The 23,540-nt window shown below is 39.8% G+C and overlaps 1 protein-coding gene across 1 annotated transcript in view; it reads left to right on the top strand.

Annotated features, from left to right (window-relative positions):
* The window catches only part of CCDC141 (coiled-coil domain containing 141), a 176,436-nt gene that overhangs the window by 115,555 nt on the left and 37,341 nt on the right, over positions 1-23,540 (top strand). The window contains exons 12-16 of the mRNA XM_040972003.1: positions 4,703-4,844; positions 8,174-8,365; positions 15,127-15,297; positions 21,529-21,708; positions 23,268-23,393. Of these exons, the coding sequence (XP_040827937.1) occupies positions 4,703-4,844; positions 8,174-8,365; positions 15,127-15,297; positions 21,529-21,708; positions 23,268-23,393 (811 nt within the window). The remainder of the gene's footprint in view (positions 1-4,702; positions 4,845-8,173; positions 8,366-15,126; positions 15,298-21,528; positions 21,709-23,267; positions 23,394-23,540) is intronic.

The following is a 23,540-nucleotide window of genomic DNA, read 5'->3' as shown; positions in this document are numbered from 1 at the left end:
AAAACAATTATTTTTCTTTCCCCCTTTTGCTGCCCAGTAGATCAATAGTTAAAATCGTCTCAATGCGTGGTTTCTAACAAAAGTCTGAAACCACTTTCACGTTCTGTCTCTACTATCTGTGAGGCTCAAAAAAGTCAATGACAACGTCAGGCTAAAATCTGATGACCTTGTGTTCACATGACAGACAGTGCCATCTAAACCTTTCTTACAGAGAAAGCCCAAAGGTCCATCAGGTTTTCTCTGTAAGTAAACACACAGATGGTTAGAGCCAGAACGCCATCCATGAGAGCGCTTCTGCCACCCAGCTGGCCACACACAAGCAGTGCTGCTTTAGGACTAGAGCAAAATGATTTTGATTCAACCAAGTCTCTGTTAGGCACCTCATCAATTTAATGTGACGGTGAAGTATTCACAGTATCATGTGTTCCTAGATGGTCAATAGGATTCTATTAATTTATTTTGTTTATGTAAGGATTTTCAGCAAAGAATTGAGTTGTACCTTTTTTTTTTTTTTGATCAAACCACTTATGTGCAGGCACTAAGGAAATGCCCACAATCCTTGTTTTTAAAGTGTTTTGGAATAGTCAAAAGATAAGTTTAGCATTGGCATTTCATGTTTTGCCTGAAAATAAGGCAACAAGATTTGACTGGCTGATTGTGACCTACCAATTAGTGCTTTAGGAGGAGGAATAGAAAAGGGAGAATAGAATAGATGCAGGTCTAGGGCTAGGAGAGTGCAAGCAATATTCTGTTTGGGAATAATTTCTATCCAGTTAGAGGACCTAGTTGAGGAGACGCAGAGATTGAGATGGGAACTGCTGGGTAAGCAATATGATGGAGAACTGCTAGTACAAATTAAAGATCTAACAATGACAGTTGAATGCACACTGGTCAGACAATGCTGCAGAGCAGAACCAGGCAATTTTCAGGCTGTCCCTCTAAAAGTTTAAATAGAGGAAGAGTGCATCACTTGAACTAAACTACCCATGATAAGCCTGACTGAATGTAGCCACTTATGCCAAAGGCTACCAAAGAAGAAAGGAGGAAACCTTTGAATAGCTTAAACTGTGTGAGTGGCCAAAATACAAAATCATCAATAAAAAAACGATTAGAAATTGTTAATATTGACATTTCAAAATGCACTTATTTCAAAGGTAGGATGATGGAAATCTTTCACCTGCTGGCTCATTTTTGAAATGGCCAGTGTCTGGGTCAGGCCAATACCAGGATCCTGGAGTGCCATCTGGGTTTCCCACATTGAGTGGCAAGGCCCCAACCACTTACACCTGGCTCTGTTGCCCTCCCAGCCATGTTAGTAGGGAACTGGGTGGGAAGTAGAATAGCCAGGATTCAAACCAATCTCCCAAGAAGAATGCTGCTGTTGCAGGTGGTAGATTAGTTGAGTGTGTCACAATACAGGCCTCATTAGTGACATTTTTAGTAGGGTAACTACATGTATGTTTTTCTCAATGCTGAAATTGTATCTTCCTTACCTTTTAATATTAAGTAGAGTATATTTTTATTGGCTTTGAAACCGCACTGGTCTTCTATTATGTGCTCTGAGATGCAAGGGACATTATGTAAGAATGAAATGACACTATCCATCATTTTTCTTTGAAGAATTTGCAATGCAATAGGTATATATTATAAAACAGAAATCACCACAAAATAAAATATAGTTCCCCCTAGATCATTGAAAGGTAGGTGTGTGTGTGTGTGTGTGTGTGTGTGTGTGTGTGAGAGAGAGAGAGAGAGAGAGAGAGAGAGAAAGAGAGAGAGGAAGAGGAAGGATATCTTTACAGAAGGAACACTTGCTTTGGTTTTGTTTTCCCTTTTTTGCTTTTCTGGTCTGAAAGAAACTTCAGTACGTGTACTCTGAACAAGACATCATGCCCATCTAGTGGCTACTTTGCAAATTACAGACAGGCATAGCATTCCCTGCACATTCAGGAAAGCATGTCAGTCAGGCCATCCCTGTTTCTGTGATAGACAATAAAACTCACTTTATTAGAGCAAGATATTCCTTTAGCCCCATGCCATGCATAACAGACCCAAAAGAAAAGGACCATAAGGTAATAAAGAGTGTGAACTTAGAGATCAGATAAACAGATTCAAATATTGGCTCAGCCATGTCACAGATGGGCAAGTCAGTGAGCATCTGTTTTCCTCATTCTGCTCATCTGCAAAATGGGGACACAACTCAGGCTATTGTGACAGCAAGATTTATTCCTTCCAACAATAACAATGGTAACTGAACATATTAAGAGTTCAGTAATTATTTTTACTAGGTTTAGTTACAGAATTTTACAGTAAAAACTCAGCCAATACAGCCTATATTTTCCTAAATTTCAGGATTTAAACTAATTCGTACTTCAATAAAAAGTATTAGCTCTGATATGCATAAATATTTGCACATCAAAGAGACCTGATTTTAAAGGAGATCTTTGTTACCCACTTTATGTGTGCCCAGGGCAGCTTAGCTCACTTGTGAAGCTTCATTTTCATTGACTGAAAATTGGAGTCATTGATACCTTTTTGATACATCGTAAAAGTATTTTAACGATTGAATGACATAACGCCTGCCATGCACTTAACAAGTAAGATGCTTATTCTAAGAGGAGGCTGGACTCAATGTGACAGCTGGGATACGGCACCATAAGTAAGACAAACATAGGGAATCAACTGGTATCTTTGCAGGGTCTGGAAATGTCAGAACAAGGTTGGGTCACAGTCAGAGATCATGAATTCTGGCATCTGAATCATCATGGGTAGCACTTACAACTAGAGCTGTCTGGCAGCCATAATCTTTGTAGGTGGCCAAACAGTAACAAGTGATGTGAACAGGAACTAAGAAGCTTGGCTGGACCCAATGCAACCTATTTAAACTGTGTGCTCCTCTCTTAGTAACATCGTCTTGGTGCCAAAGACACCCCTCTTCTAGGCTTGGTTAGTAACTCGGACCTCTGAGGCAATACATGCTGAGGGACTTCCAGATGGAACCACAAAAAGCAAACATTTTTCCTCTTGATTGATGACTATTTTTGTATCAAATTTCCTTTGCCCTCTCTGAATTGTATCAAGCATTTCCTTATTCTTTTTGCTTTAATAGTGATGTCTGCCATTTGAAGCTATATTTCTTTCCTAATGTTTACTCATTTCCTTTCACAAACTTTGTTCTCTGGTCCTTCATTCCACACTACCATGTAGTGTCTTGATCTCCCTCCTTCCAAGTCTTCAGAAACCTTGGAACCTGTAGAGCACAGGGTCTCTGGGGTTTCCTGTACTTTGTTTAGCATATGATATCTCAAAGTCTAAAACCCAGTCAAAATATGGTTAGTATCAGCAAGGCATGGCTCTTACAGAATTTATGGAGTTAAATATCTTTAAGAATTATTCCTAAAATCTCTCAATGTTGTAATTATATTTTTCAAGGTTTTTGAATATTAACATGCAAAACTAAGTGTGTCAAGTTCTATATCTTTGGATTACTATGTGCCAAGGGTAAGTTTTCTCTTACAGATTATGTATTTTCTCAAAATTAAATTTGTCTGGGACTCCTATGGCACCCACAGGACACATCCACTAGGGCTGCTCCTCTTCAAGACTCTCATTGTCATTCCATGGAGCTTTGGCTGTTTCTCAGTCATTCAGTGTCTTGCCCTCATTTCATAACTAATTCATTTTTACAAAGTCATAAATTAATTATTTGACAGAAAAAATTACTGAAATCTATACAGCATCCCAAAAACTTAAAAAAAAATCTATCTGGTTAATTAAATATAAGCATTATCATTGTTAATCTCTATTAGTGTTTGAAGCAAATGATTGATGGGGAAGTAAACACTTCAAATACCTAAATAAGAAGCTAGGTTCTGACCTTAGGGCAAGCAGAACAGTTTAAAAGTGCTAATTGCATCAACAATATCCTCTTGTGGTTTTGCATTCCAGTGTGCCTAACCTGGTACAGGTTGGGAAACTTGCCAAGATCCCTTTTGCCTAGGGAAGCAGGGGTCCAGTGCAGTGTTCACTCGCTGTTTTAAAGGTTTTTCATTTGGTGAGTTTTTCATGCCACTTTTCTTTTTCTCATGAGGCCAGCACAATCAGAAATGATTATGTCAGGCTTGGTTTCCTTCCCTCCCACCCCCCGCCTTTTTGGGGGGCAGGAACAGGTTTATTTAATTCCTAATTGTTGGTAGTAATGCTTTTCATCTAATGAATATAGCCTTAAGCATTTGTGATTACCATGAACAAGGAATTTAGCATTATATAAATATTTTACCACGTTGATTATTAAATGTTTGTTAATTGGCTGATCCGCATTTCCAGTTGAAGAGCGTCTTTAGATAAATGACACATTTAAAGAACTGCCTCAGGAACACTTGGCAAACACGATGCACCTTTTGCCACAAGGTTCTTGAAATATCTTGGAGAAATATGAAAAGTAAACCTTTAGTAAAGAAGATCAGACCTGGTTGCAGCAATCCATAACTGATCTTTTCCCTCTGGATTGCCTGACTTAGAACAAGCATCATTTGCTTTTGCTCTCCAAGGAACATGGCTGTTTAACTTCCATTATCCTGAAGCTGATAACTTTCCCCAACTCATAGTAATATGAAATCACAGACCCATTTTCAGATGTTCTGCGTGTCCAGAGCTTTTGCACTGGGGTAAAACAAACTAATAGCTGGCTTGTTCCCTCCAGCTTTCAGGTAGCCGGTGTCCGTGAGATGGTGGGATGCATTCAGAGACGAGTGGATCATCTGACTGAACAATGTTCTGCACACAAGGAACTTGCTCTTAAGAAACAGCAGTTAACAGCATCGGTGGAGGACTGCCTAAGGAAGGTAGTTCCATAAAATGACATGAAAACATCTGCTTTGGTGCTTCTACGTGGGATGATGTGTTCTCTAAGGCTTCTCTGATATTTCACCTTAGATCCAATAATCAAGCTAAATAGAGCTGAAATATGCCATAGCTCATCCACCATCCCTGCTCCTGGTTGTCAAAAATGGGTAGCCAGTGCTGTCTTCCCACTCTAGCCTGTGCACATACCATGTTCAAGAAGGCCATTCTCCATTTGTGTTGACTGCATCGAGTGTGTATTGGAAAGGATCCTTGATTTTGAAGGTCTTAAATGTGATCCCAACTGTGTGGCATTTTAGTTAATAAGTGCCATGCCACATGAGAACCGTGGCTACATAGAATACAGACACCCAAAAATGATACGTTAGTATTTTCTGTACATATGTTTGTGCTATACTGTTGCACTGTTTCCATTTTATTTTTTTGAAAAGTTATTGATTTTAATCAAAAGTCAAAATTAGATGGAGGGAGGAGGAAGAGGGAAGAGAGAGAGAGATTTTCTGTTCACTGATTCACTCCTCCTCCCACCCCATATGTGAATATAGGAATGTTAGTGAATGGGGGTTGGATGGGGGGAATGGGGTAGGAATAGGAGGGGGATAAATGGGGGGGGGATGGTGGAAATGGAAAGGGGGAATAATGAAGAAGAAGGGTAGATGGAATGGTTAAGGGTTAATTGGGGGTTTGGGTGATGAGGGGGTGGGTTGTTAATGTTAAAATTGGGGGGTGGAATGGGATGATGGTGAAGGGGGGTGGGTTAAGTGTAGGTGTAGTGGTTTGGTGGTTGATAGGATATTGTTTTGGGGGATGGGGTTTGTGTTTGGATTTTTGTGGGTTTTGGTGGGGTTGGGTTTGGTGAGTGTTGTTTTGGGGTTATGTGGGGGAAGGAGTGTGTATGGGTGGATGTATATGTGGGTTACAGGTGTTTAGTTTTAGGGGGTTATGTGAGGGAGAGGTTTGGGGGGTTTGGTGATGGTGTTTTGGTGGAATGGAGGGAATTGGATTGGGTGTGGGGAGGAGTGAAGTAAGGTTGAGGTGTGTGTGGGGTAGTTTGTGAGGGTTAGTTTGTGAATTTGGTTGGGTTTGTTTCGGTTTGTTGGTGATGTTGGTGGTGGGGGGTGGTGTTGTTGGGGTTATGGATGTGAGGGTTTATGTTGTAAGTGGGGAGAAGGGGGGGGTATGGGATTTGTGTTATTTTATTTGTGGTGGGTTATTTAGATGGTGGTTGGGGGGAAGTTTGGTGGGTGTGGTATAGGGGTGGAATGGGTGAAGATGGATTGGAATTGAGTGGTTGGAGAGGGGGGGGGGAGTGGAAGGGAAGGTGGGTATTGGAAAGGGGTGGGAATGTTATGTAGTTGGAGGAGGGGTTTAAGGGTGGGGTGGGATTGGGTTGGGGGATTTATGTTTTGATAGAAGGTTGATTTGGGTGGTGATATGGTGATTGTTGGATTGTTTTTGTGTGAAGGGATGGATATAAAGTGGGGAAGAAGATATAGGTGATATTAGAGTGAGAAGGAAGTAAAGGGATATGGAAATGGGGGGTTTGTGGAGGGAATGATTAGAATATAATGATAGGATATAAAAGGAATGAAGTGATGGGGAATGTTAGGGGGGGTTTTTGGGAGGGAAAGAGGGAAATGGGGGATGGTTGGGAAAGGTAAGAGTGGGAAATGTGATTTTAAAGGGGGGATTTGATTGGCAATAGGTTTTAGGTGATGAATGGAATGTTTTGTGGTATGTGGGGGTTTTGATGGAGTGGTTTTTGGAGAGTATAGGCTGTAAGCCTGAAACAATTTTGCCAGGTCTGTGTGTACTGTTGTTTATTAATGTTAGAAGTGGAGAGGAGATTGGATTGCATGGAGGAAAATCCCCCACTCCTGCTCCTCTCCTTGCCAGAGTGCTATCATGCAGCAGGGCTTGTAAATTGAAATTGCAGCTTCACTCCATGACACACCTGGGAAGCATATTAAACACAGAGCAGTAATCCCCCCCCCCCCAATCTTTAACTGAGAGAGAGAGATGCTCTCTTCTTTTCTTTAGTATGTGCTTGATTACTAGCTTTGTATCCCATGGAATTTTGCACAGCCCTTTCTGTGGCAATTATCTCCTCGCGTGCTGCTTATCAATGTGGTTTTTACCTCCGCTAGATGCATCCCTTGGTGGTCCGATCATCGTGTGAACACCACATGTACTTATATGATTATGGGGGTGTGGCTGATGAATCAGTGGATACTCTTGATGCAGTCAGTAGACAGTCAACCCAGGGTGTATGTGGCTTCTCCCAGTGTAACAGGGTGTACTGTTTCGTAGTCAACCTTTTCTATAGGCATAAGAAGTGTACTCTAAATGAAACAATGATACAAGATGTGGTGGAGCAAATCCATTAAGCCAGCAGTGTCATCATTTTGTTGTTATCAAGTATTAGGTGTGCTATATAAATATGCAAACAACACAAAAAAATTGCTTACAGCAGCATCATGAGCAACACACAGGTAAAGTGCTGTGCTACAGATTGAGATGATGGGACATTCGGGTGCCTGTGATGTCAGTAGGCAAAAATAATGTTTCAGCTCCATTATAATCTTGTGGGACTACCATTGTATATGCAGTCAATAAAAAGGTTGTTCTGTGCTGCTGGCCTGCATCTATGAGATGTCTGTAACGCCTACTCCTCCAGATGGTCAGTGGTTAGTTTACTAACAGATACTACACTCCAAAGAAAACTAAGGAGAGCAATCTTAAACAGTGCAGATTCAATGAGCTTCAGATTGTCTATCCCTGATAGGTAACCTTTTCCTTACACCTGTTTTGAAACCATTTCAGGCAGAGACTTAAAATAAGACCACATAATGATTATGTCTGAATTTTTTGTAAATTAAAAATGGATGAACAAATTTTGTAAGTTTACCTTGTCTTGTAAAACAAAATTATTTTAGGAATTTGCTAGAGCTGTTGTTAAACTTCCTAAGACAATTCTTATAATTATTTAAATTATTTCAAATGTTCCTGCCAATTACATTCCTTCATGCAACTTTTCAAACTTTCTTCTATTGGAATAGAGACAATGGTATGATCTAAATAAGAATTGTAACTGATAGAGCAGGGAAAAATTAATAATTTTAGTGGTTTCCATTTTGAAATGACTCCTCTCTTTTCAGAATTTTGAAAGTTATGCCTTTGTTTTATTAAGGAAATTCTTAGTACAAGTTCAATGAATAGTTCTAATAGATGGAGGTGTGGAAGGGTAATGAAATGTGAATGTTCATGAATATCCTTTCAGAGTCTGACCTCTGGTGCTTTGCTTCCATAGGAGACATCACATGAATTAGAAACAGCTTTAAAAATGATGACAGACAAAAATGAATTTGAACTTGATGGAATGGCTTCACTTTCTTCTAAAGCTAATTGGCTAAAGGAAGAATTACACATATTCAGTCAAAGCATTGTCTTCAGGTCACAACTCCTGCAAGCATATGTGACATTCCTTAAGTCATCAAAGGAGGTACAGTAGTATGTGTTGACATTCCACAAGGTGGCCTCTGCATATCTTTTTGCTTTTGGGGGAAACTGTAAGCTTAGATATGGAGTTAGTAATATACTCATTTACAGCACATTCATTCAAGACTTAGAATGAATAATAATATGTATGTGTGGATAAACACATGTACCAATAAAGGCTTTGTATGGGAATATTTCTTTTGATGTACTACCAATATTTATAACATCTTAAACACAGAACATGATTATTTGATAAGGGACTTTCTTTATTTTTTTTAAGATTTATTTTATTTTTATTGGAAAGGCGGATATACAGAGGAGAGACAGATAGGAAGATCTTCCGTCCAATGATTCACTCCCCAAGTGAGCGCAACAGCTGATGCTATGCCGGTCCGAAGCCAGGAGCCTCTTCCGGGTCTCCCACACGGGTGCAGGGTCCCAAAGCTTTGGGCAGTCCTCAACTGCTTTCCCGGGCCACAGGCAGGGAGCTGGGTGGGAAGCGGGGCTGCCGGGAATAGAACAGCGCCCATATGGGATCTCGGGCGTGCAAGGCGAGGACCTTAACCACTGCACCACCGTGCCGGGCCCGATAAGGGACTTTGTAAACCACGAATTGAGTTGAACACCTAAGCCACTAATGTGGTTCATTTAAGATATAGAGATCTGGGCCCAGCATGATCACCTAGTGACTAAAAGTCCTCACCTTGCATGCACCAGGGGCACCAGTTCATGTCCTGGCTGCCCCACTTCCCATCCAGCTCTCTACTTGTGACCTGGGACAGCAGTAGAGGATTCCCCAAAGCCTTGGGACCCCATTGTGGCCACCTGGGGAGTGAATCAGCAGATGGAAGATCTTTCTCTCTGTCTCTTCTCTCTGTGAATCTGAATTTTCAATAAAAGTAAATAAATCTTCAAAAGTAAAATACAAGGTATACGGATCTGCAATTTACAGGTTATTAGGTCTAGTTTATCATCTGTCTTGTTTGATGTCTTTTACGAAGTTACTTGTCAGCACTTCTGAGGTTTTATTGGACAGATTTCTACCAGAGGATTCCATCTCTCAAAGGTCACAGTTTGTTGAAGGTGGCACTAATAGTAAAGCTCTCAGGACCTGCATCATTTAGCCCTGGGCTCAGATCTCTGTGTAAAGGCACCCCTTTTCCTGTGAGAGAGACAGGTACTAGCCTAGTGAGAGTCAGCAAAGACCATTAAAGTTAACCAAAGTTAGATAATGCAATCAAACTCCATTTCTCAGTCCCCACCGACCTCTTGCTGCAAACAGTTGCCATCCTGCCTGTGACCATGCCTTCTGTCTGATCAGAGTACTCTGAATCCTTACCACTGTGGAGGAAGCCCAGGTCCCATGCCTGGAAACCCCGGGTAACCACTGCCTGCTTTGTGATTCTTTACTTGACCACTTGGCATTTCTGACTTCCTTTAAGTTCTTGCCTTCAATTTTCATAGTTCCAGAGATATTACAACCACTGAAATTCTCCCATAGATGAAATGTAGAAAAGCTACAGAGTGCCTGCTTTCCACACATACTTAGCAGGTATGTGCCCACTTGGAGCTGCTTTAAGCATCCATTTCACTGGCCCGCTCTGGCCTCGAGGACTGCAGCCTCCACTTGGCAAACTCTGTTCACTCAGAGGAACTTCATGTCCTTTGGCTAACATGCTTTCAGTAAATCTGTCTTCCTGCCTGGCAGAGTCTTCTGTCCTAACTGTGGTGATGCTCCCAAGCTGTGCATCGTCCCTTCCCTCCAGCATTCTCTTTCCCTGCACCGGATGGCTGCTTCTCATTTCCATCCTCTCAGCTCCCTTCCTTTCCCCTGCTAATTCTGCCAATTCCTGATATTCAGTCAGTCCAGCCCTCTGTTTACTCAGCTTTGTCCAAGCTTCCAGACACTGCTGTGGAACGTCACACTTGGGCTGAGTGGTGCTGCTACTGTGTATGGTCTCTGCTTCAGCTAGGTTCCCCATATGTTCCCTAATTGGCTCAATTTATTAGTTATCCTCAAACATCTCATCCCAGTTTCCATCCCCAAATCTCAGCCAATGTCCCTTACTTCATACACAACTGGGAAAAAAAAATGTAACCACTGCCTTGACTTCCTTCTGCCTCCAAACTGATAGATAAAGTCATCCCTCCTGACTGATGAAGAGAAGTTCTTACTCCTACCCAACATTAATCACATATTAATTAGTCCCACCTTGTTTTTCTGCTGTTACATCCTGTGGAATTTAGCTCCAGCAATTATCCTCTAATTTTTCAGACTTGCCTTTTTTGTGGCTTCTTTGCCATCTGCGTATTAACAAATGCAATGATAAATGTTCAGTCTTTATCTTGGTTAATCTCTGCATTTTAAAAAAAAAGCTTTATTTTTTACTGGAAAGCAGATATACAGGGAGGAGAGAGAGAAAGATACTCCATCTACTGGTTCATTCTCCATATGGTTGTAATGGTCAGAGCTGAGCTAAACCAAAGCCAGGAGCTTCTTTCAGGTCTCTCATGTGGGCACAGGGTCCCAAAGCTTTGGGAAATTCTATCCTGCTTTCCTAGGCCATAAGCTGAGAGCTGGATGGAAAGTGGAGCATCCAGGACACCAACCAATGCCCACAGGGGATCTTGGCACATTGCAAGGCAAGGATTTAGCTGCTAGGCTATCATACTGGGCCCCATTTCTGCAGTTTTTACTTAGTCCAACTATCTACTCCAATTTTTTTTTAGGCAAATTTATTGAGGTGTGGTTTACATAGCATAAAACTTACCTACTGTATAGTGCAACAATTTTTAGCATATTTATTCTGTGTTGTGCTACTGTTCTAATACCAATTTTAACATATGCCCATCATACCCCAAATATCTTTAGTGCACATTTTGAGTCTGTATTTCTTCAAACTTTCAGTCTCAGGCAAGCATTCATTCACCTTCTGTGTCTATAGGTTTGCCTCTTTTTGAGTATTTCAAGTGCAGGCCTCCTGATTTCTTCTTTTTGGATTACAAAGAAGTACAAAGAGAATAGATCTGATCTGTGTCCTCTCTTTTGTACATTTTACACATTTTCCTGATAAAAAATTATGCCACTTCTGTAATTTTAATCAGAAACCCAAACGTGATTCCTCAGTCCAAACTCTCCGAGCTGCAAACCAGTGCTTTTAGTTAGCTGTTTCTCCTGTAGATTCTTTGAAGTCAACAAAACACAAGTAGCATCTACTCCTCAAATGCTTTTACTTCTGTATTTGCCATTGGGTTAGTGGCTGCACCATATTTTTGGAAGTTCTGCAAAATGCTTTAATGTCTCTTAAAATCGGCCCCTCAGAGAACAATTATTCTGTGCCAAGAACAAGCACTTCTCACTCTTGGTTTAATCTAATGGTTTTTTGCAATTTTTTCTCCAGAAAGCCTTTGTTGATGTATTTGAAAGCTGGAGAGAGAGAGAGAGAGAGAGAGAGAGAGAGAGAGAGAAATTGATTGATTGGTTGATTGATTGATTGATTGATTGATTCCACCCTCTGGTTACTTCCCAAATGCTTGAAACAGCCTTGGTTGGCCAGGCTTTCTTCACGCTCTGTGGAACTCCACAAGAGATGCGGGAACTCAAATACTTGAGCCATCATTTACTTCTTCCCAAGTGCATTGCTAGAGAACTGAGCTGGAAGCAGAGGAGCCACGACTTGGACCAACATGTGAATGTAAAGTGTGGCTATCCCAAGCTGGGACTTAGCTCACAGTGTCACATTCTTCATTTAATCTCCATATCTGTTTCATGCACTAGTATTCTTAGTTTACAAATGAGAGAACAGGTGCTTTGAAAATGTAGGTACATAAGAACAAATAGTTAATAAACATCAAAGCTGGGCCCGGCACGGTGGCGCAAGTGGTTAAAGGTCCTCGCCTTGCACGCCCGGGATCCCATATGGGCGCCGGTTCTAATCACGGCAGCCCTGCTTCCCTTCCAGCTCCCTGCCCGTGGCCCGGGAAGGCAGTCGAGGACGGCCCAAGGCTTTGGGACCCTGCACCCACTTGGGAGACCCGGAAGAGGCTCCTGGCTTCGGCTCGGCATAGTATCGGCCCGTTGCGCTCACTTGGGGAGTGAATCATCGGACGGAAGATCTTCCTCTCTGTCTCTCCTCTCTGTATATCCGCCTTTCCAATAAAAAAATAATAAAAATAAATCTTTAAAAAAAATAAATAAATAAATAAAAATAAACATCAAAGCTGAATTTTGATCACCAGTTCCCTCCCTTTCTGGTTTCCTATTTTTGTCTATTGAACAAACTTGAACTACTTCTGAACTTCCCTTCCTCTGTGTCTACGCCATTACTTTCTTGGTGCAGGTTGTCATTTCTGACCCCATTTACTACAGCATCTTCTGCCTATGTGCCTCATAATTCTCCCTTTCACTATTCTGTTGTGGGTGTGTGTGTGGCAAACAAAGGGCTAACCTTAATGTAAATCTTCATGTTACCTCTTGAAATTCAGATCATTTTATACTTGTAGTAAGTGAAGCAGATGACAAGGAACTTTTAGCAGAAATGAATAAAATATTAACGTTTAATTCTCTGAATACAGTAATCCAGATTCAAATGAATTCTTATAGTGGCATCATTCTCATTTGCATTTGAGTAAGCTTTTCAAAGAGTTGGAAAAGAAAGGTGAATTAAAGTGTATGGATTTTCCTTTTAAGATGAAAGACTTGCAGATAACTGCCTGCCCACCACACTGACATCCAGACTGTGGAACATGACCCTTTTGAAGCCCTGATGATTGTCATGCTGCTTCTGACTCCTCATGGGAGCTATCAATCTCTTCCGACTAATGACTATGCGTCACAATCATGCTAATTACAGTGAAAGGCACAGTGAAGTCTGCTGACCAGCCTTAATCCTGCACAATTATCCCCCTAACTTTTTTTGTTTTGCTACTACTCAGCTTGTGCAACCTACACTTCAGCCACAGTAGAGTCATTTATGGTGCCCTGAATCAGCCAAGATTTTCACCTTAATGTCTTTACACTGCTGCTCCTGTTCCTCTGGAGTCCTACTCCACTCCCTCTCCCACGGACAGGCCTTCAAGCCACAGGGTACACATCGTTTCCTGTGGGAAGCCTCCCTCCTGTCTCCATCTGTAGTTGCATGGTGTGCCCATGCACTATGTGCATAGTATTCACTGTGGTATAGTATTTTTATGCTGTTTTTCTCATAGAACTATTTCTTAGAGAAATCAGTGATAAATTGTTTTCATTCCTTAAAACTTCATTAGTTATTAGAGAGAGAGAGAGCATGCATTCCTGTTCATTGCCACAGCAAGAGCTGGGCTAAGTAGAAGCTAGAAACCGGAGACTCAGTGCAAAGCTCCCACGTGAGTGACAGCAGCCCAAACTGTAGTGCAATCACCTCTGCTAGGGTCTGCATGAGCAGGTAGCTAAAAATCAGGAGCCAGAGACTGAACCGAGGCACTCCAGGCATCTTTGCTAGCATTTTAGTCACTAGAACAAATAGTCATCTCATTATTAGTTCTTGCTAGGAAATTTTAAGAGGTTCCAGTGGAGAAGATGGTTTTTAGCCAGTTCAAGAAGGATAAACAGGAGAAGGAAACCGAGGAAGGCTCATCCTGGCTCTGAGAAGCCAAAAATCAGCACAGCAGAGGCTGGAATAGATGGAATGTGGAAATGAGAAGAGAACTGCTGCGGGAGGTGGCTTGCAGACTCTCCGTGAAGCTTATCTAAATTAAGAATGATATGAACTTCTTAGAACTGTAACTGTGGAACACTTGACATCTGTTCTCTTCATATTAATACATTTTAGAAAGAAGGATATTAAAATTTTGAAGTTTGATAATTATTGCTGACAATGTCTGTCTGTTTAGAGTACTTTTGGCCATTAGGAACTGAGTCTTGCCGCATCAGCCATTAAAACGTCCAAACTGTGTAACCATTTGTGTCAAATGATTTGTAGCATATCTACGTCACCTATTTATGCATTAATGTATAGTTTTATTGACTTACTTGATATTGTACTAACTCTCCTCAAGGATTAAAATAATCTAGTACTACTTGCATTGGAAATAAAGGGAGAAAATAGAATTATAAGCTCATGGGGGCAGTTTAATATTTATGAAGAAAATTAGTATTTATACTCACTTGGATTTATCTTTTATTAGGAATAAATTGTGTTGTGCACGTTGCAAGTAGTCTTTCATCGACTTATATTTCTTCATGAATTGCATTTCTTGAGCTTGAAATTGTAATGCAATTTATGAACAATTGAACAATTTTGAAATCCATGCAGTTTTCTCAATAATATACATTTCCATAGACTTTTTGAATACCCCATTCATAAATTTTTAGATGTTTTTCTACACACACAGATATATCTTTGAGTCTCATTTTCCATAAAATTTTTGAAGTACCCTCATATGTAGCTTTTGAATGATAAAACTGTGCTTTAAATGGAACTATTGTTCTTTAACATAAATTGTTCCACATTATAGCATGTAATACATAAATATGATCAGAATAATAAATTATTCCTATGGATAATAAACTTACCAGTTCAGTTTACTACCCAGTGGTAATCCTGTCAATAATCTAAATAGATTTTTATGTCTTTTGAATAAGTTGATAGTGTTCAATAGTTATGTAGAGAATTCTGAAAATGTATTTTTCAGTGACTTTTATATGGACCTTTTATTGATATTTAGTATTGTTTTTTCTATAAAAATGTTTTGTGTTTTTAACTCTCATTTTCTTTATTTGTTTAGGTGGAGGAACAGTTTCAGAGCCTAAAGGAGTTTTATCAGACTGAAATGCCTCAAAAGGAAGAAGATGATGTTAACGCAAAAAACTGGTCTGAAAAGCAGTGGCAGCTATTCTTAAAGAAGAGCTTTTTCACCCAAGACCTGGGGCTTGAGTTCCTTAACTTAATAAATATGGTGAGAATGACTTTAAATGAATCACAGCTTCTGCAAGGATTAACCATCAAAGTCACAGCTATAAATTCAAAAGTCAACTGTATTAATTGGTAGTTGGCTTAAGAAGTTCATTTTAATTTGATTTAACCTAGCCCAGTGCTTAGGGCCAGCTTTTGTATGCTAACTAGCAGGTCACATCCTCTTTGGCTTATAACATGAAGGCTAATTTCACTGTTAAGAAAGAACTGGCATAATTCAAACTCAAAATTGTTATTACACAGTCCTCAAAGTCCTCTTAAGAGTTCTGAATTGAAAACAGGCAACAAGGCCTTTGGAAACTTTCCAGTGGTTTAAAACAACTTGTAACATATATCCTATAAAATATCCAAAAATTGTCAGATCTTCTGACACATACAAAATTATCCTGTAGATTTTTTTTTTTAAAAAGATGGTGAATCTGCTTTTTTGTTATACCTCAATTATCTTCCTAGTGAACTGGTCATATTGTTATTGGGAAATACCAGGTACTAGAAATTTTTAAAAGATTTTTTAAAATTTGAAAACGGATTTCTAGGGCCCGGCGCGGTGGCGCAAGTGGTTAAAGGTCCTCGCCTAGCACGCCCGGGATCCCATATGGGCGCCGGTTCTAATCCCGGCAGCCCCGCTTCCCTTCCAGCTCCCTGCCTGTGGCCTGGGAAAGCAGTCGAGGACGGCCCAAAGCTTTGGGAACCTGCACCCACTTGGGAGACCCGGAAGAGGCTCCTGGCTTCGGACCGGCATAGTATCGGCCCGTTGCGCTCACTTGGGGAGTGAATCATCGGACGGAAGATCTTCCTCTCTGTCTCTCCTCTCTGTATATCTGCCTTTCCAATGAAAAAATAATAAAAAATAAATCTTTAAAAAAAAAAGAAAACGGATTTCTAGAGAGGAGGAGGGATAGACAGAGGGAGAAATCTTCCATCCGCTAGCAACTGCCAGAGCTGATCTGATCTGATCCAATCTGATCTGAAGCTGGGAGCTGGTTACAGGGAGCTTCTTTCTGACCAGCTGTGTGGGTGCAGCGCCCCACGGCCTTGGGCTATCCTCCCATGCTATTGCAGACCATAAGCAGAGAGCTAGCTCAGAAGTGGTGCAGCCAGCACATGAACTGGCCCCTATATGGGATGCCAATGCTTATAGACAGAGGAATAGCTTGCTAACATAATCATGTCGTCTCCTTGGAAATGTTCTTTTGTTAAATAAATCTGTCATCTTATCTAGTCCTGACAAGCTACTCAGGGACATGAAAACATATTTATTTGATTTCTCTTACACATGCACTGCCTCCCAGTACTCAAACGAGTTGCTCTGTGTAGTATGAGTCTTTTCTGTAGCTAAGCACGTACGTATCTCCATTTTTTTATGAGGTAGCCTAATTTCTGTCTCCATCCTGTTTCATCACATTATAGGATTTTTCCATGGTTTATCAAAATCTTTCATAAAACATAGCCAAAATTTTAAAATATATATATTTTAAATACAAAGTATGAGAGGAAGAGGAGGATGAAGGAGAGTGAGACAGAGAAAAAGAAAAAGGGGAGTCTTTCACCCACTGTTTCATGAATTCCTCAAGTATCTGCAATGGCTGGAGTAGTATAGCCTGAAGCCAGAAGCCTGGAACACTGCTCTGGTCTCCTATGAGGGTGGCAGGGATCCACGCATTTGTGCCATCATCCTACGTTTTCCAAGGCACATTAATAGAACAGCTAGAACTTGAATTAGTAGTCAAATATGGAATTCTAGTGTCAAAAGTCATGACTTACTGTGCCACAGCACCAGTCTCAGGTTATGTTAGCACTTTTAGCAATACTTTCACCTAGCTAGTTCATGTTAAGCTAATGAGTGAGTGAAGCTTACATTGCCTTTTTATTGCCACTGCTTTCCAACCAGGTATCCCCATATTACGTGTGTGTCAGCTAGTCACATTTTTCATGCAATGTTAATCTTTATATTTATTATCATTTAATTTTGTTGTGTTGGTCTTCACCCATGATTCAATTTTCTTAAACCAATTTGTGTTAGATATTTTGTTAAGCTCCCCTGGGTTTAATTCTGTAGATTTGACAAAGCAGGTCCTCTGTGGCAGCAATTAATTCTTCAGTAAAACTGCCTAATGGGAAGATTGATATTCCAATGCATGAAGCAATCTACTGAATAACCAGTTTTTTAAACAATCAAGTATGCTCCCAGTAGTAATTTAATTCAACTACCACTTCAGAATCTTTCAAAATTTGTAATTGGAGGCTTTTACCAGTAAGTTGCTCAGGGCATTTCTACCTACCTGGTCCCCAATCAGTTACATAAGTGTATTTGGTTAGGTTGACTCCTACTGATGAAACCATTCTCTCCAAAATACTTACAAAGTGTTTTATACGTTTATTGCACTGGTTTTCAACATGAAATTAGCCAATATGTAAATTACATAACCATTCTTGCTCCCCTTTCAGAAATCATTTAAAAGCTTTATCCTTTTTCTAATTTTCTGTCCTTCCACCAAGTGTAGAGCATAAAAGGTAACTGGTATTTGCAATTTTCTTGGTACCCTGGGAAGCAGTTAGTCTGTCTGGAACCTGAATTCATTTGGAGGAGTTAAATCCTAACCACCTATAACTATTTCTTTATTTTCTTTGCTTAGCCTTTTGCTATTTGAAGGCAATTCTTAAGTACAACAGATATTAAACACTTTTAATTTTGCTAATTCTATTCTTAAGCATCAGGTAAAATTTATTAATCATTTTACTCATGTTTTTATATCACACTGATGCTTTACTATAAAAAAGTCAAGTTATTTTTCATTGGAACATTTAAAACACAAACTTCTCTGTCATCTACTATCTATTGCTTAACATTTTTATCTAAGAATATCTTTTATCTCTTGACTATGCAGTTTGTACCTTTATTAGAGAAGTGAAAGGTTTACAGAATTGCATTTTTGTTCTGTCCTCTTTGTTACTTTAATGCAGAAATTCCATTTTTCACTTCTTAAATTTTCAGTTGGCTTTTCCTTCATTAGCTTTTAACTGCTGATAAAATTCCTTGTCCTCTTTTCTGCATCTTTCCTACACTTTCTGCAAACGTACTTACTGGCAGGTGTTCAAAGTGCTTTTCAGCATTTGGAGAGGGAGCTGTTTCTGTTGTCTGTTTTCTCATGATTTTTAGGCACATAGTCCTGTCTTTGGGCAGGACTAGTGAATATGATAACATGCCAGGCTTCTGTCTATAAAAAAGAGTTGCAGAGGGCCCTAGATGGTGCTATCTTTTAGAAAAGAGCAGCCTTCTTTCTCCAAGGAGGTGCAGGTTGGAGACAAGGCAGCCAGAAAATGGTCAAGTAGGTCTCAATCAGGTCGGTTTACCTTGGGCTCTCTGAGTTTTCATCTGAGAATTTTTGTCTTCGGAATCTCTCTCTGACAGGTGCCTAACTCAGATCATTGTTTTAAGAGGTTAAAACAATGTGAAAAAGCTCCATTCTGCTGTATGGAGACTTTTTTTTTTCCTTAGTATTTTTAATCCATTGCTGCATGTAGCCCATGTTATTGCCACTAAGCTTAGAAGATCATCTGTGAGTTGCCTGCCTTTTCAGGGAAGCCTAGTTTTGAGCCTCCTGTCAGTGCACTGATTTAGGAAATGCCTGAGGGAAAGTGGTGATGGTGAGCTCTCCATTTTTCCCCACCCTGGGGTCTTAGCCGCTCTAGTTTGTGTTGTAGCAGCTATCTGCATCCTTCAAATGGCTGCTGTCACTGCTGCTCTGGCTTTTCTAGTTGTTCTAAGCAGAAGCACTGCTCTGCCACAACTACTCCATCACTCCTGCAAGCACTATTACTCAGGTGGGATGTTTAAGAGTATGCAAGAAGATTTTCAGAGGTTTTAAAAAAACTTTATTTTTATTGAAAAGTCAGATTTACAAAGAGAAGGTGACACAGAAAGAAAGATTTTCCATCCTCTGGCTCACTCCCCAAGTGGCCACAATGACCAGAGCTGAGCCAATCCGAAGCCAGCACCCAGGAGCTTCTTCTGGGTCTCCCACGTGGGTGCAGTGTCCCAAGGGTTCGAGCTGTCCTCGACTGTCTCCCAGGCCATAAGCAGGGAGCATCCAGGAAATGAACTGGCGCCCATATATGTGATCCAGGTGCATGCAAGGCAAGGATTTTAGCCACTCTGCTACCACGCCAGGCTTGATTTTCAGTTTTTAAATATCTATATCAGGAACCCACTGAAAATCATATTGTGTATCTACGTATAAGTAAGAATCATGTGTGTTCTGTTTCTATACTTTGATGGTCTTTCAGCTCAATATCAAAACATGGTCACCTTAATTCAAGGTCATTTCTGATGTCATGTATCAGTCTCTTCTGATAGATTATAATTGAAGCCCACCTGAGAGTTAGCTTTGTTGGTTTGGTGACATCTGATAAAGCAAGTAAAACACATTTGTATTCTCTGCATATTTTGGCGACCATCAGGCTATTGAACATTCTGTGGGAACGCAGTAATGAGTAATGAGTTTGTTAGGAAGGAAGAGGCCAGCTGGCAAGTGCACTTGAGTGTTCCACTCTTGGTTGGGTTGCCACAGCTCCTATTTTCAAGTTTGAAATTTAAAGTTTTTTTTCATTTTGTTGAAAAATCATCAAGATTAGAGAGAGTGATTCTAGCTATGCTTCAGGCAGCCATCCCTGATAAAGTGTCAATTTATTAACTTAGGGTAGTGAATACTAAGCATGCTGTTTGCTATTCAGATTTCGTGTTGTCAAGGCACCTGGAAAGACATCAAAAAATCATCCACTGTGCATGAATCTAAGTGGGAAATGGATAGTTTAGTGGCCCATTTAGATTGGATCGGGCCAAATTTTCCATGCCTTATGCAGAAGTAAATGAATATTGTGCTTACTAACTAGACTTCAGGCAAATTATTTAATCTTTCAGAGTGGCTACAATACTTCAGTCTGCCAAATACATGATCACTTTTCTTAGTGCTTGCTAGCTGGACATCAACAAATCCTGCTGTAGCTGTCCCTTTTGTGGACATTGCTCTGACTGCCATATCCTTCTTGAAGTTGTGATTAGCATACTGCAATTTCCAAGTTGATGTTGTTTTGTAGTATATTTTATTTTGGGTAATAGTTTCTTAATATGTGACTTTATATGGGAAAGGTAACTTTAGAAAAGATAAAATACATGATTTGAGGTGAGTCCTGGTGTATTTATTGGATATGTTTCATAATTCATTAAATCCTGTTAATCCCAATTGTAGAATGTATCATTTTATTACTAGCTTTACAATTTTGTTCTGTTCTGGGAATGAGTCAGATACTTTGTGATGTCTAGTCTAGAACTGACTAAAATATAAATGTACAAAAATATTTCAAATAACTTGAAATAGGGTATCCAATATCTAAAATACGTCCATGAAACACTTATAGCTTTTATTAGCTGTCATTAAAGTTATAGAACTCTGTAATAAATTTGAGAACTTGCTGAGAAAGATGGCCATCAAAATATAATTTTTGATACCCTCTAATAAAAAAATGCTTTTTACAGATATGAAACACTTTACCACTATGTTCTTTTAGGCTATTTTATCTCCATTGAATTTTCGTTGCTTAAAACCATTGTTGAAAGGCTTTCTAACCAGTCAGACAGAATATATGAAAGTTGAGGCCTGACACTTCTGAGTTTAGCTGTTGTGCTTCTGGTACTCAACAGAGTGCCTGAAAAAACAAACACATAGTTCAGATGTCATAAAATGGAGGAGTTTGAGGAAAAGCAAGAAAAATTCAAATTAATTGTAAAAGACAATGTATTTGCAGTTTAAGGGTAAAATTGTTCTAGAACAAATGATTCTGCCTGTTGCTTTATACTGAGCTTCTAATATATATACTACTAAGTGTGTTAAATTGTAGAAAAGACTTCAAAATTCATGCACTCAAAAAGAATCTTCAAACTTTTCAAATCCCAGTATTCATTAAATTACCTTCCAACCACACAATATGACCAGACCCTAGATGGGAATGCGAACACAACTCATGATAGGATGTCCCAGTATGGGAAGCAGGTGCCGAGAGTCTAACTCTGCCTGTGTCCAGGGGATTTAGACCTGCCTACATATCAGAACAATGCTCCTCTTTGGTCATGATGAAGTTTATGTCTCCTAAAATGGGTATATGCAAAATTATTGTTTGGGAAGAAAAGTCATTGTATGGGTTATTAATTTGACAGGCAAAAGAGAATGAGATATTAAACATGAAACAGGAAATAAACATCATGGAGAACACTATCGGAAACCAAAAGGCAAGAAGAGAAGAGCTGAGTCATCATCGGATGGCATGGCAACGGAAGGCCACTGAAAGCAAGCCTTTGAAACAGCAGTGGGGGGCTTTGAAAGAGAAGCTTAAAAAGGTAAGGGCGGTTCAGCATTGTCTCCTATACTTGTATCTACTGAAAATTGTATGTCTTGTGAGAAATACAAATTCAAGTTTTGCCTGCTTTTAGTTGTATTTGTTTTCCTTGCTATTCAGTTGAATCCTTATAGTTTTTTTTTTTCAAAGTCATTTGTTTGTTTTAAACTCAAAGTTACAACAGATAGGGGAAACAAGGAGACAGAAAGACCTTCCATCCTCTAGTTCATTCCCCAGATTGCCAGGATAGCCAATTCTGGACAAGGACAAAGCCAGGGGCCACGAGCTTTATCTGGGTCTCCCACTGAGATGTCAAGAACCCAGACATCATTAGGGAGCTTGATGAAAGTGTAGCAGGCAGAACATGAGCCAGTGCCCATGTGGGATGCCAGCATTGCAAGCTGGTGTGCCACAACAGTGAATCCAGGCTTATGAGTTAAGGAAATGAACCACTTCTCAAATGTGCAGCTTATAAACATTTTATCCACTCTTATAGTTTGCTTAGCTCTCTGTTCTGTAGAAAGGTTGTTTCCTTTGTGCAGAAGCAATTGAGTTGGATACAATCCCAGTTGTCAAGTTTTAATTTTGTATCTTGTACTTTTGGAGTCATATCCAAAATATCCAAGACCAATGTCCTGAAGTGCTTCCCATGTGTTTTGTTCTATGGATTTCATATCTTATGGTCATGGTTTTCACTCATAATAGAGATACTACATAAGCTCAGTCATGTGGGATCTGAGCAGGTAGATCTCATAGAAGCTTAGGGTATTGGTTATGAGATGCTGATGAGAGCAGAGGGTCAGAAGGTTTAAGGCGAGTTTGGTGGATGGGTATGGTGGTATAGTTAAACAGGAGGAACAGGTTCTAATATTTCCTTGAGGAATAGGGTAACTAGAGTTAACAAGAATGTGTTGTGTATCTAAAAATAGCTAGAAAAGAAGGTTTTGAGCATCAAGAATAGAATAAGATGATAAATACTGCTAATTTGATAGGCAGTATAAATATGAAACATTACATTGTGTCTAATAAATATATATATAATGGTTATGTGTCAAGATAATTAGGACAAAAATATAAGGTAATGGAATATACAATGGAATATTATTTAACCTTCCAAAGGAATGAAATTCTGATACTTGCTACATGAATGAATCTTGAAAACATACCCAATAAAATAAGTTAGCCAAGGAAGGAAAATATTATGTGACTTTCCTAAAATAAGGTCCATATAGTCAAATGCATAGATACTGGAGACAATGGGGGTTGCTGCTTAAAGGGTCCAGTGTTTCTGTTTGAGCTTGTAAGAAGATTCTGGAAATGGAAGATGGTGTTGGTTGCATATTAATGTGAATGTGTCAAAATCGTTGTAGCTCATAATAAACGGTAAGGAAAAACACAAAAACTTGTGGCTTTATTCTTCAGTGAGTTAGAACCATGAGCTCGGATTAGTAGCATCTGCGTGAAATGTTGGATGGCCCTCAGTGCCATTGCTTGATGCTCATAACATTGACTTTTGGGATCAATGGAAATGCATGCATAATTGCCCACTCTTTATTCCAGACTGCACACAACCTAAAGCTCCTTGAGGAGGCACTTATGCCCGCGTCTGCACTTGACCTTGGAGGAAGCCTCCAGACCATTCTAGACTTACGACAAAAATGGAATGAGATGAAGCCTCAGTTCCAGGTAAACAGAAAAAAAAAAAAGGATGTGTTTGGATGAATAGAGAGAATGAACCATCCAGTGCTCTTACCAGAGTGAGGAATTTGTATTTCTTAAACAAAAACATTGCTTGTTGAAAAATCCACTGTAAAAATGTACTTTTCTTGCTGA

Source organism: Ochotona curzoniae, unplaced genomic scaffold (genome assembly GCF_017591425.1).
Source record: "Ochotona curzoniae isolate NIBS_2020 unplaced genomic scaffold, NIBS_Ocur_1.0 contig_2210, whole genome shotgun sequence".
Lineage (NCBI taxonomy): Eukaryota > Metazoa > Chordata > Mammalia > Lagomorpha > Ochotonidae > Ochotona > Ochotona curzoniae.
The sequence above is the reverse complement of the archived record's forward strand: the minus strand, read 5'-3'. Positions and strand labels throughout refer to the sequence as shown.